Source organism: Schistocerca cancellata, chromosome 8 (assembly GCF_023864275.1).
Source record: "Schistocerca cancellata isolate TAMUIC-IGC-003103 chromosome 8, iqSchCanc2.1, whole genome shotgun sequence".
Classification (NCBI taxonomy): domain Eukaryota; kingdom Metazoa; phylum Arthropoda; class Insecta; order Orthoptera; family Acrididae; genus Schistocerca; species Schistocerca cancellata.
The window spans coordinates 199,373,949-199,387,370 of NC_064633.1; the positions used below are offsets into that span (position 1 = coordinate 199,373,949).

A 13,422-nucleotide genomic window follows, 5' to 3' on the forward strand; every position below is an offset into this window, starting at 1 on the left:
AATTATTTATGTGACATAAATTTTCTTTTCACCAAGAGAAAGAACATTTCTGAGCAAGAAGAGGGGGAGAAAAAGGAGTGGAATTGCAAGGTCAAAAGGACATCATCATCAGGAGTGTGGAGCAATACAATGCAACATGTAACCCGAGATAAAAATTATAAGTTCAATTGGTATGATTGCATGAGAATGTGACAAACTGGATGTTCAGTTATAGGATGTTGAGAGTCAGTTTCATGGACAATTTGAGGATAGTTTAGGGACTTTTCCCATATTCAGCTCATGGGATGTTGGCCCTGGGCTACATTTTACACAAACAGTTCAAAAAAGTTAGGTTCCAAAATCTATTTTTATTGCTTTAATTACGAGAGTCAATGTTAAAAAAGTAGGCATGAAGAGAATGCAATAAATCCATTAATTTGGTTAGACTGAAGTGTTATAATTAAATTAATAAAAACAAATAATATAGAATAAAATCTCAAGCTTTCAACGACTACCTCCATCATCAGTGTCGGGGGCTATTCTGACTACTGCGAAACTGACAAAGCTCCCACATTTATATCCAAGTGACTGCATCTGATTCGCTGGATTACACCATTATGACATAACAGGAATAGTGTGTACTGAGGCAGTGCTCTTTATGTGCATAGATAATGTTTGCACACTCTACTCAGCATTTCCAGCGATGCCACCACTCGCATCAGACCTTTTTTTTTCCTAATCAAGTGCACATTTCCATGCACTGCTAAGTGCACAACTGGTGTTGCAATTGAAGTTTTTATCACAGAGTCTAATTTCCACTGCTTTGATGCAGCAAGATGATCACAAACTTTTATCCAAGTAATCAGTCTTGAAAGACTTCACAGTCAAAATAGTGTCAAAACTGAATAAATTTTTTTAGGCAGATGTTGACCTTAAGAATCTTGATGTTTTTCTACATGTCTCGTCGAGGGCAACATCTACACGCATGGCATGAACAGAACTGTACCAAATAGCACAGTCGCATTCAGCAACGGAGTAATGTAATGCAAGTGCCAATGTTCTGAGTACTGTTGATTGGGCATCCCCTCCGCTACTTGTGAGCTGTGGATGGATACAGTCCAATCTGACCCCCCAATATCTTGGATTATGACTGCGCTGCAGCTCCCTGCCACCCCGCATACCTTAATTTTCTGTTGGTGTCTGTTTCACTGAAGAAAAGCACATATTTGAGTTTTAGCTGGATTCAGTTTCAGGTGGTCATTTTGGTAGTCTGCCACAAGAGTGTGGAGTCCATTATTTATGTGTCCTTCTACTGTTTCGAAGTATTGTACTTTGTAGTAATGTTGCAGGAAAGTTCTGGAAGAATGTAAATACCTATGTCCTTAATGGTGCTGGCAGGACTAACAGTGCTAGTGCTGCATTTGGGCAGGTGGACTAGGTTTTGGTGGGGTTAGTGATGGGTGAGGTGGGTAGAGGAAGAGGGAGGCTGGAGGCAGGGTGTGGGGTTGGGGGTGGGTGGCCAGTGGCTCTGAGAGAGGCAGCTGGTTTGGTGGCTAGGAATGTGGGGAGTGAGGGGTGGCAGGTATATGGGTTAGGCCGGCATTACACTATCAAATTTCTTTGTCAAAGATTTGATCAAAGATGTGATCAAATATTCTGTCAAATATATTTGACAAAGATCTTTGACGTAGCGCTAGAAGGGGTATTACACTGTCATTATATTTTTCGTCAAAGTTCAAGATGGCTGACAACAACAACTTGTTATTAACCGCAGCAGCTGCATGTACCACAGTTGCACTGTGTGCACATGCAGAAGAGAAGCGGGGAAAAAAGGAAACATACCTGGGTGAAGCCGCGGGTTTTACGATGACACGATAAAAGCATTTAACAAAACTTGTTACGTGAACTTATAGTGGAGGACGTCAAGTCGCACATCAATTACTTAAGAATGGATGAGCATACATTTCTGTATGTGCCCAGTGAAGTGTATCCTCATGTCACAAAGCACAATATTCACTTAAGAACAGCTACATCTGCAGAAGACATGCTCACTGTAACACTGTGATTCCTTGCTACAGGAGAGGGTTAGGTTAGGTAAGGTTAGGTTAGGTCAGGTCAGGTCTCCAATCTTCTTAATCTATTTATGTATTCAGGATGCCTCACATTGTAAAGCGCCTCATCAGCTTCATACATCTCTATTAATTTTGCAGATGTCGGCACACACCAATTGTATTTACCTGCAATGTTTATAAAAACACTACAGACGACAGAACACTGCAGCGATGCTAGCGCTCCATGTGGTAACATGTCACATTGCAGTGAACAGAAGACAAGCGACTTCTTTGATCAAATCTACAGCAAGGCCCTAGATTTGATCAAATATTGGACGACATTTATCAAAGTCCCCTATTATACCATCAAATATCTTTGACAAAGAAATTTGATAGTGTAATACCGGGCTTAGGCACGTGGTGCACAGTTGTGGGAGCTGGTGGGAAGCAGCACACACTGAAGGTGTCACGAGTTGGGAGAAGTCAACACAGTGGGGGGAGGACAAGCTGTCAGCTGGAGGGTGTGGGGCATCGAGTTATTGGAGATTGAGGCCAAAATGACTACAGGAGTGGAGGATGCATTGTAGGGATGACTCCCACCTGTGTAGTTCAGAGAAGCCAATGGTCGAGAGAATGATCCAGATGACCTGCATTGTGAAGCAGCCATTGGAACAGCACGTTGTGCTCAACTGCATGTTGTGCCGTCGGGTGGTCAACTTTGTCCTTGGCAACAATTTGGTGGTGGTCATTCATTGTGGTGAACAGCTGGTTGGTAGTCAGACCAACAAAAAAAGCTGTGCAGTGCTTGTGGCAGAGCTGATGTACGACATGGCAACTTTCACACATGACCCAGCCTCCGATTGGGCAGGATAAGAATGTAATAGGACTGGAGTAGGAGGTGCTGGATGGGTAGATGGGTGGACAGGGCAGGTCTTGCATCTTGTTCTGTATTCTAATTAATCACTGTGTTCCTTTTTTGTCTTACATGTACATGCTTGCTTTCGTACAAGAGATACTCAGAGTAGAGGAGCAACATAAGGCTCTTTCTAACACTAAAATGAATTGTGCTCTCTTTTACATTTTTCTTACATAAAAATACACGAGAGGGCTTTTTGCGCAGGATGGCGAGATTACTGTTTAACAGAATAGCTCCCAAAGCAAATTTGCAAAAATGAACAAAGTCATTAAGAACCAAGGAAATGGGTTGGGGGTGAATGAGAGATGTTGAAGAAAATTTTCTTTGTCTTTGATACAAGAAGTCTGGCTGTGGGCATTGAGTTGGAAGTACTGGTAAGCAATAGTTGTGATTCTTTCCATGGGATCACAATAACCAACTACAATACGATGTTCAGAATGGTTAGTGATTAGCTTTATGAATTTTAGGAAGCACATAGGAGCTCATGTGTGGGGGTAGTTGGAGTGAAAAAATAGGAATGGATTAAGGGCAGAAGTTCTGGGGTGAGTCTGGGATTTGAATAGGGATTGCAGGTTATACAGGACTTCTGGGATTGGCTCACTACAGATGGCTTGTAGGTGGAAGAGTCATGAGTTAGTTGATACCTTCTGTCAAGTAATCTCAATGGCTCAGTATGACAGTGGTGGAGGCTTTGTATACTGGAATAATGAAGAAATCATGATCTTTTTTAAGAATGTGCTATCCCTTCTGGTTAGTGGTTTGAGTTCTTGGGAAGGGAACTACGGGAAGGAGAGGAAGCCTGGTTGGAGGTGAGGTGAGGTGAGGTGAGCTAAGGACTTGCTGGCATGTAACTTGGGGCTAATTGGGTGCAAGTGAAAGAAGGCAAAACTTGGATGTATGTATGGACTAGGAGAGGTAAGATGAAAATTATGTTTTTGGCCAGAGTGGATGGCAGGAAAAAAATGTATCTACTTTAGGAATCAGGTAAAGGAGAGATCTTCGGCCAAACCAGCAACACTGACTCAGATGAAGACTTCAAATCCATTGCCTCATTTCTTATACACCTGAGCATTTTTTTATTAGGAGGAGGAGGAGATATACAAACCAATCTTTGGCACAAGTTACATGGCAACCTCACCTGAACCTCTTCAGCCCAGCGTGCCACATTCTTGCCCACTGACTACCAATTCTCTGGTGGCTTCATCAAAATTCTGTCCATATAAAGCGCAGAAACCATTAACAGTACTTTCGCTTTGATACTTGCCTTCACTTCCACACAGTCTGATCACTTGTGGAACACGCATCTGAAGTGACAGCCAAGCCTTCATAGATAAGCACTGCCATCCAAACCTAATTCACTAGTTACTATCTCACGCTATACCTGCAAATGCCGATAATTCTCTAGCTGCCCCAATGAACCAGCTGCAAAGGAGACTGGAAACATAGCCACATCCTTCTCCAGTACTTCAACTATCATTAATTGTGTCCTAAAATGAAGAAAATCCTTCCCACCTCCGCCAAAGCAGTATTTCATCGCCTACCAATGTAAAAGATAGCCTGGTATATCCTTAAGCCACATACATTATACCCCATGGAAAATCCAACTGTATGGTATGTGCTATGCACACACCCAGCACCAACTATTCCAGCCGTGTCACAGGCACATCCAATCCTATTAGAGGCAGTGTCACATGGGAAAGCACTCGTGTCGAGTACTGACTCTGCTGTAACCACTGCAGTCTTTCACATGGGCATGACCACCAACCGTCTGCCCAAATGAATAGCCACTGCCAAACTGTAAACAACAGCCAAGTTGACCAACCAGTGACAGAAAATGTTACTGAGCATCATATTCTTGACTTCAATGGTTGCTTCACAATCCATGCAACATGGATCTCAAACCTGCCCCACTGTACCACTTGCTCTGGATTACATAGATGGGAATTCTCCTTATAACACATTGTTAAATTCCACAGTTTACTTTGCCAACAATGTAGTAAAAGACAGACTGCTACTTACTGTAAAGAAGAAACGTCAAGTTGCAGAGAGGCACAATTAAAGACACTCACATACAGCTTTCAGCCACAGCCTTCGTCAGTAACACACACACACACACACACACACACACACACACACACACACACACACAAGCAAGCAAGCAAGCAAGCAAACCTCATGGACACATAGCAAACCTCATGGACACATGACTGCCAACTCCAGCATCTTGTGTCAGAATACCCATTCAGGCTCGAGAGGCTGAAAATGGCGGTTTTGTGTGTGTGTGTGTGTGTGTGTGTGTGTGTGTGTGTGTGTGTGTGCGTTTGTTTTGTCTTTTAATTGTGCCTGTCTGCAACAACTTCTTTATGGTAGGTAAGTAGCAACATGTCTTTTTCCTACATTGTTGATATTCCTACCTGGAGTACCCATTGTTTGATAGTTTATCTTATCTTAGTTTCGACTATCCTCTTATGCCACAGCCACTTCCACCCCTGTCCCCATGCCTCTCACTTCACTCCATTAACCTACAATCACACCTTTCTTTCCGCTGCCCCCCTTGTCATCTACTACTCTCTCCACACACACACAAGAGAGAGTCACCACCATGCCTTGAGGTGTAATATGTCATGTCGAGAAAACTAACGTATTACTCCCATGTCTTTCTAGCCGATGAATGGCTTTTGCATGCATAGTTTATTGTTTGTAAAGTACTGCATTTTGAATAGCATACTGTGGCAAAATTAATTTGTTCTTATGTGGATGTTCATGAGTTGACTATGCTCTGCTTGGCAAAGAATTTTCAAACAACTATTTGACTTGCATTTCATGTATATGAAGTAGTATGAGGTGTGATGAACTGTAACTGATGCTACAATATACAGTGAAAACCCATTTTTACATTTCTCAAGTGACTTTAAAAAAAAAAAAAAAAAAGGTGTCAAATGTGGGGAAAATGAAAAAGTGGGAAATAACATTTTAAGCTGCAAAAGTTATGCATAAGATACCCCCTTGCATTTTCACACTTCACGTACGATATATGTATATAATAGGTATCAAAATACTTGACAGGGACTTGTTTATTATCTAATAAATACCGCTGATGTAACTGGAACTGGAAACAGTCTGGGAAGTAGAAACGTTTGGCTCAGTTTCATACATCATAATCAATGTTTTTGGAAAGCCTGCAGCTGTCATTCATTATTTAAATAATGAAACACTGCAACAGTTACATATTTTTTTCATGTGTGGCATGATGCTTTTTTGAGAATTTTTTCTCATTGTCAAGTGAAAATATTTACATAAATATATTGAGCCGTGTTCGCATGTGTGTCATTCTGTGTCTCTTGCATTACTGTCATCTTTTTGATGTTATCAGGAACAGTGCCTCCTCAGTTATGTAGAAAAACACACACACACACACACACACACACACACACACACAAACAAACAAACACAAACTATGTCACATTGTGTGTTTGCATAAAATCACAAAAAATACACACATAAGTGTGTAATCACTTGACAACGAGAATAAATACTCAAAACATGTTTTCCTCAGCATGAGAAGATACATAATTGGTGCTGTGTTTAAACCAGAAACATTTGAGCAACACAAAGTGAGTGAAGGTGTCAACTAGCGATACTAGCGCTACAAATCGCCAAATGACAAAACGTGTTAAATACAGTTTGACAAAGGTACCACTATTACAACAATCGAGAAACTGTGCATGCGCAGTGGAGACAGTTTGGAAACGGTTGTGATTGGTCACGATATTTTTATTCAAACGAACCTAGATGCTGCGATCAGCCAACACAACATGTAGAGCTCGGCAGAGGCAGGAGATAAGGGTTGAATTGCTCCAACTTTCACGCACTTCCCAGTTCAAATCCGCTCATTAGAGCACCCTGGTGTCAAGAAACTTAACCACTTAATATTTATAAACACCATTTTTCTATAAAGAATAAATCGCAGGAAAATAATAAATATGTAGTTGCAACAATCAGGTGCGAATTAACAATGTGGACACAGGGTATTTGTCAGCAGTGATAAAAACTGTCTTCAACAGTGGGAAAACGTTAATTCTGGGGATTTAAAAGTGGGGTTGTGCTGCATTTACATTTGAGAAGAAGTGCTTATTTCATTATTCACTAGGGTAGTTGAAAAAATAGATGAGCACCCGTCGTTTACACCACAGACTGAAAAGAAGAACTAGCCCACCATCAGAAGATTACATGTTGATTTTTATCCCACCCAGGACTTTCCATTAAAATATGAATCCTTATTTCTGCACTGAAAGACCATCCTTTCAATAATGAGGTCTTTGATAAAAATAGTAATCTTATGGTGGAGCAGGATGACAAGTATGGACCTCTGAGTGAGCACAGGAAGACTTTAGTGCCCTAAAACTGAATGACAAGTGTACTAACAAACAATCAGAAATTAAAAATATTTTCAATAATCATTTTTTAAATGTTGTGGAGAAAATAGGATCTAGATATTCATTAGAAGAGGCAAGGCTACTAATAGAAGAGGCCATACCTGTGCAGTTTGAAACAACTGTAATTCCACCAACCTTTCCCTCTGAAATCAGTAAAATAATAAACTCACCGAAAAGTAAAAGCTCTTACGGAATTGATGGCACTTCCAGCAAGGTACTTAAAGCTTGTTCCCCACAGATAAGTAGGATTCTCAGCCACATATGTAATAGCTCTTTGGAGCAGGGTGTTTTCCCCGACAGACTGAAATATGCCATTGTAAAACCATTGCATAAAAAGGGGGATACGTCAGATGTCAACAACTACCACCCAATCTCTCTTCTGACAGCTCTGTCAAAACTTTTTGAGAAAGTAATGTATTCAAGAGTAGCCTCCCATATTTTTAAAAATAAAGTACTAACTAAATGTCAGTTTGGTTTTCAGAAAGGCTTTTGAACAGAAAATGCTATATACTCTTTCACTGATCAAATATTAAATGCTCTGAATAACCGGACATCACCCATTGGTATTTTTTGTGATCTCTCAAAGGCCTTTGATCGTGTAAATCGTGGAATTCTTTTAGATAAGCTAAATCATTATGGTTTGAGTGGGGCAGTGCACAAATGGTTTAATTCATACTTAAGGGCAGTGCACAAATTGTTTAATTCATACTTAACCGGAAGAAAGCAGAAAGTTGAAATAAGTGGTTCATGTAATGTTAAAACAACAGCTGATTCCTCAAACTGGGGCGCTAATCAAGTAGGGAGTCCCACAGGGTTCGGTCTTAGGTCCTTTACTGTTCTTGATATACATTAATGACTTACCATTCCACACTGATGAAGATGCAAAGTTAGTTCTTTTTGCTGATGATACAAGTATAGTAATAACACCCAAAAACCAAGAACTAAGTGATGTAATTGTAAATTATGTTTTTCACAAAATTATTAAGTGGTTCTCAGCAAACGAACTCTCTTTAAATTTTGATAAAACACAGTATATACAGTTCCGTACAGTAAATGGCACAACTCCAGTAATAAATATAGACTTTGAACAGAAGTCTGTAGCTAAGGTAGAATTTTCTAAATTTTTAGGTGTGTCCATTGATGAGAGGTTAAACTGGAAGCAACACATTGATGGTCTGCTGTAATGTCTGAGGTCAGCTACATATGCTATTAGGGTTATTGCAAATTTTGGTGATAAGAATCTCAGTAAATTAGCTTACTATGCCTACTTTCATTCACTGCTTTCGTATGGCATCATATTCTGGGGTAATTCATCGTTGAGTAGAAAAGTATTCATTGCTCAAAAACGTGTAATCAGAATAATTGCTGGAGCCCATCCACGGTCATCCTGCAGACATCTATTTAAGGATCTAGGGATCCTCACAGTAACCTCACAGTATATATATTCACTTATGAAATTTGTTGTTAATAATCCAACCCAGTTCAAAAGTAATAGCAGTGTGCATAGCTATAACACCAGGAGAAAGGATGATCTTCACTATGCAGGGTTAAATCTGACTTTGGCACAGAAAGGAGTAAATTATGCTGCCACAAGTCTTTGGTCACCTACCAAACAGCATCAAAAGCCTGACAGATAGCCAACTAACATTTAAAAATAAATTAAAAGAATTTCAAGATGACAACTCCTTCTACTCATTGGCTGAATTTTTAGATATAAATTAAGGGAAAAACTTAAACATTAGTGTCATGCAATATTTTGTGTAGTGTAATATCTTGTACAGACATCTTTTATTAACCTGACACGTTCCACATCATTACGAAGATGATCTATGGAACAAGTATTAATCTAATCTAATGGGAAATGAATAATCTTATCCAATATACTTCAGAAGCCAACAACATTTTTAAATAAATAAAAAACTGTGAAATATTAATCAGATGGTCTAAGATTACAGGTTCCTTACATTTCACACTTTTTTGTGGCATATATGATAGGTGAACTTACTTAATGGACTGCAGAGGTGGTATACGAGCTGCTTCCAACCTCTTCAGCATAGCCTTCTCCTCCGAAGGCAGTAGCACCAGTACGGACTCTCCACCAGCCTGGTAGCGAGCTGTGCGCCCTGCTCTGTGAATGTACGTGTGTGCATCCTCTGGACAGTCCAGCTGAACAACCCAGTCAACAGCAGGGAAATCTGGTAAGAAGAAAGAAATAATATAAATACTTGCAGAAGAGTCATCACTACATTTTCATGTGTAAGCTAATGTTACATAGCCTACTTGCACCAAAACTGGAAAACCAGTGCTTGAAGGAGAGGGAGGGGGGGGGGACACCTGATGAAGATTTTGGAATCACCTCAAGCAATAGATAGTAGGCAGTTAGTTTTTGTTCAATTGACACCTACGAATGACATCCACAGAGATGATTTTTGTGATGTTACTAATTAAGTATTTAAAATTTGTTCTAAAATCAGACGCCGATTCAGAATTTGTTAGACAGGACAGGGATGTCCGCTTACCAACTGATTAAACAGAAGTAACTGAGAAATGGAAGCAACTTCAGAAAACCTAAGTCCTTATAGTTTGAAGCCTGGCTCTCCAAAATGCAAGTCCAGTAGCCACCACACAGGCTTGTAGCTCAACTTGTTTTTCCTTTTCTTAGAGAGAGAGAGAGAGAGAGAGAGAGAGAGAGAGAGAGATTTAAACCAGCTACAATCTGGATGAATAACTAATTACGAATCTAATGAATGAAGATGTAGGTTATGCGAGACTCAGAGTTTATAACCATATAGTTTGTTTAAAATCATTTGAGAAAGATTACACATTGGCCAGCTTGCACGGCTGACATGTAACGCGCCGAGCAAGCCTGGTGTTATTGTCGACTCCTGATATGTTCGAGATCTACATCTACATCCATACTCCGCAAGCCACCTGACGGTGTGTGGCGGAGGGTACCTTGAGTACCTCTACTGGTTCTCCCTTCTATTCCAGTCTCGTATTGTTCGTGGAAAGAAGGATTGTCGATATGCCTCTGTGTGGGCTCTAATCTATCTGATTTTAATCTTCATGGTCTCTTCACGAGATATACGTAGGAGGGAGCAATATACTGCTTGACACCTCGGTGAAGGTATGTTCTCGAAACTTCAACAAAAGCCCGTACCGAGCTACTGAGCGTCTCTCCTGCAGAGTCTTCCACACGCTGATAACTACGTTTCCCACCACTCGCTCCATACTTCACTATCAAAAGGCACAACTAATTTTAAATGCACTACAGCAAAGGACAGCCTGACCATTACACCACACAGCAACACAAGTGGTTATCATAAACTGATGTCCGTAACCAGCAAGTCTATAAAACCAAGAACCTTCAAGAATGTTAACATGTTGCCACTTACCATTTATTACAAAGTTCAGAAAAGTGCGCAGATTAGTGGTAGTTTCTTTAAAGAATGGTTTTTGATGAATTTGTTCTGGTTGTTAAAAATACTTGAAATCCAAAAACCTAGCACTCGATGCACTTGTATTGCTAAACAATGCCCCAAGGCACCCCTTTAAGTCTAAACTTCAGCAAGGTGACACAAAAGTTACGTTGTTGTCCTTCCCAATGCACATGGCTTCAATAATCCAACCAATGGATCAGGGTGTTATTGACTTGTTAAAACAGCATTAGCACTTCATTAGAGCACACAAAAGAAGGTTGTGGTCTTTTTGAGGCAATGAAAGGCCTCCACATAAAAGATGCAATTTACAGTGTTCCTCAAGGTTGGTAACAACTTAAGAAAATCATTCAACAAAAATTGTAGAAGTAGTTTTGTTCTAGTCAGACACAGCAGATTTAGTCAATGATTTGTATACTCTTCAAAATGATATCCAGCCTGCTGATATAAAGGAATGGCCTGCAGAAGTCCGTGGTGCTGTTGCTGTTACCTCTGAAAGACCTGAACGTGATCAGTACATCGATCTTGTTTTGCAACAGTATACCATTCAGCAACAGGAGAGGAAGACAAAACGATGAGCCACTCTGCAGCAAAGGATGCATTTAAGATTGGCCTCAAATATGTAGAACAACAGACTACCACTGTAGCTATGAGACTATTGTAAGCAAGGAAGTGGCATGATGGAGCCACAAAGCCAAGGTTTAAGAAATTGAAACAGAAAACATTTTACAGTTTTTACAATATTTTCAATCCCTAGACTGTTCCGAGTTTTCCTTTCTCTTAATTAAAAATGTATTTTCTTTACTTAATTTTGACTTATTACATCGTTTTGAGATCTGTAAATGAGTTGCTTTATTCTCCTCTGGTTATCTGACCTTTTTAGCATTCTGACCACTCCCTGGTTGAAAAGTGATAGTTAATCAAGGTTCTACTGTAGTCAACAATGACCACTATCATCAACACACTTCCTATGGCAGTTAACTTTGGCAGCTGGGGTTTTCTCTAAAAGAGAGGTATTCACAATACCCTTGACACATAAGGCACATGAAAAACCTAGAGCCTCTACATCTCCAAGATGGAGTGTTTCATGTGTCAGACATCTATTATCTGATTTGTGATCCAATATACCAACAATGAGCATCACACCAATGGCCAGTCCAAGAGCAGGTGACTTCTGAAATATCAAAGTTTTCCTTCTTCTTTTGCCAAGTCAAAAAAGGTGCTCGGCCTCCCTCCCCTTCCTTCTCTCTCTTAACAGACCAGTGAGCTCTAATTCAAATCGTCAACGAGTATATCCAGCTATAAATACTGTTAACAAGTGACTGCAAAATGCTGGAATGATATTCATTAGCAATTAAATATAGCAAACATGTTTCAATTAAACCCTATATGTGATAAGTGAATTGGAATACTTACCAAGCCCTCTTGCAGCAAGATCTGTGGCAATCATTACGGCATGCTTCTTTGCACAGAAGCTACGGTATATGTCCATCCTTCGCAGCTGATGGAGAGAGCCATACAGGGCCAAAACTGATATACCTGGTCTCAGTTTGCAAAGGATCTCGTAATGGTACTTTACCTAGACATGGATTTCATTCTTTACATATTATAAAATATATACAAGATATTTATATTTTGATTACATACACATCAAACACAGAAAACTGTTTTGCTACATGATCGACATGCAGGATAAACTAAATCTCTTGTCTTCCATTAGTTCTTATACAAGTCAAATGCTCATATGAGAGACAAAACCATTTTCATTGTTGCTGTTCAATTGTAATACATACTTTTTCTGCACTACTGATGAATTTCAACCTTAGACCATTATTTATAAGTTCAAAGTGGATGTGAGCACATTCATATAAATAGTGCATTTCAAATACAGGATCCCAATGTATGCGCAAACATTTCATCTTTATCCACAGGCTGACACAAACTTGAAATATATTACATGAAATCAAGCATGTACACACACTCATTCATAGGCGTGGAGAGATGTGATGTATTATTTTTGTGCACAAAGTTGAAATTGCCACATGTGATTATGAGCTATGGTGCACAAGGGAAATTAAATCTTGGTATTTTTTTTTTTTTTTTTAAAAAAGAGCTATCAAACGGAATAGTGTTGTGCTGTAAACCAACCCACAATTTAAAAAGCTAAAAACTGACATTAAGAAGTAAGACATAGTAACTATTTAAAGCTCTAGCATTAGGACATCATTTTAAACCAATATTTTTCACAATAATCTCCAAACAAAAACTGTGTAGTCAAATTACTCCAGCTGTAAAGTATGAAAACATTAGCTGGCAGACAAGCAACAGAACTATGTTGATCTTACCTGCTTACAGCTGGCAAGAAAAACCAGGATTTTGTGCTTGAGGTGTGAACGTACAAAAGACCACAGGACAGCCATCTTATCATGCAGCTCTACAACTGTATAACTCTGCCTCAGCTGTTCCGGAGTTGAGTGCTGAGCTTTCTCCACCACTGACACATAGCAGGGGTCCTTTAGACTCAAACGTGCCAGGTCACGGACTGATCTGCAGTTCAAATCAGTGTAGTTTATGATTCTACTAGGGAATATAATATGTTCTTA

General features: G+C 39.7%; 1 protein-coding gene across 1 annotated transcript in view; it reads right to left on the reverse strand.

Annotated features, from left to right (window-relative positions):
- LOC126095049 (probable ATP-dependent RNA helicase DDX10) overlaps nucleotides 1–13,422 on the reverse strand; it is a 91,182-nt gene that overhangs the window by 33,692 nt on the left and 44,068 nt on the right. Inside the window, exons 6-8 of the mRNA XM_049909728.1 lie at nucleotides 13,165–13,366; nucleotides 12,236–12,398; nucleotides 9,388–9,577 (exon numbers count right to left, since the gene is read on the reverse strand). Coding sequence (XP_049765685.1) covers nucleotides 9,388–9,577; nucleotides 12,236–12,398; nucleotides 13,165–13,366 — 555 coding nt within the window. The remainder of the gene's footprint in view (nucleotides 1–9,387; nucleotides 9,578–12,235; nucleotides 12,399–13,164; nucleotides 13,367–13,422) is intronic.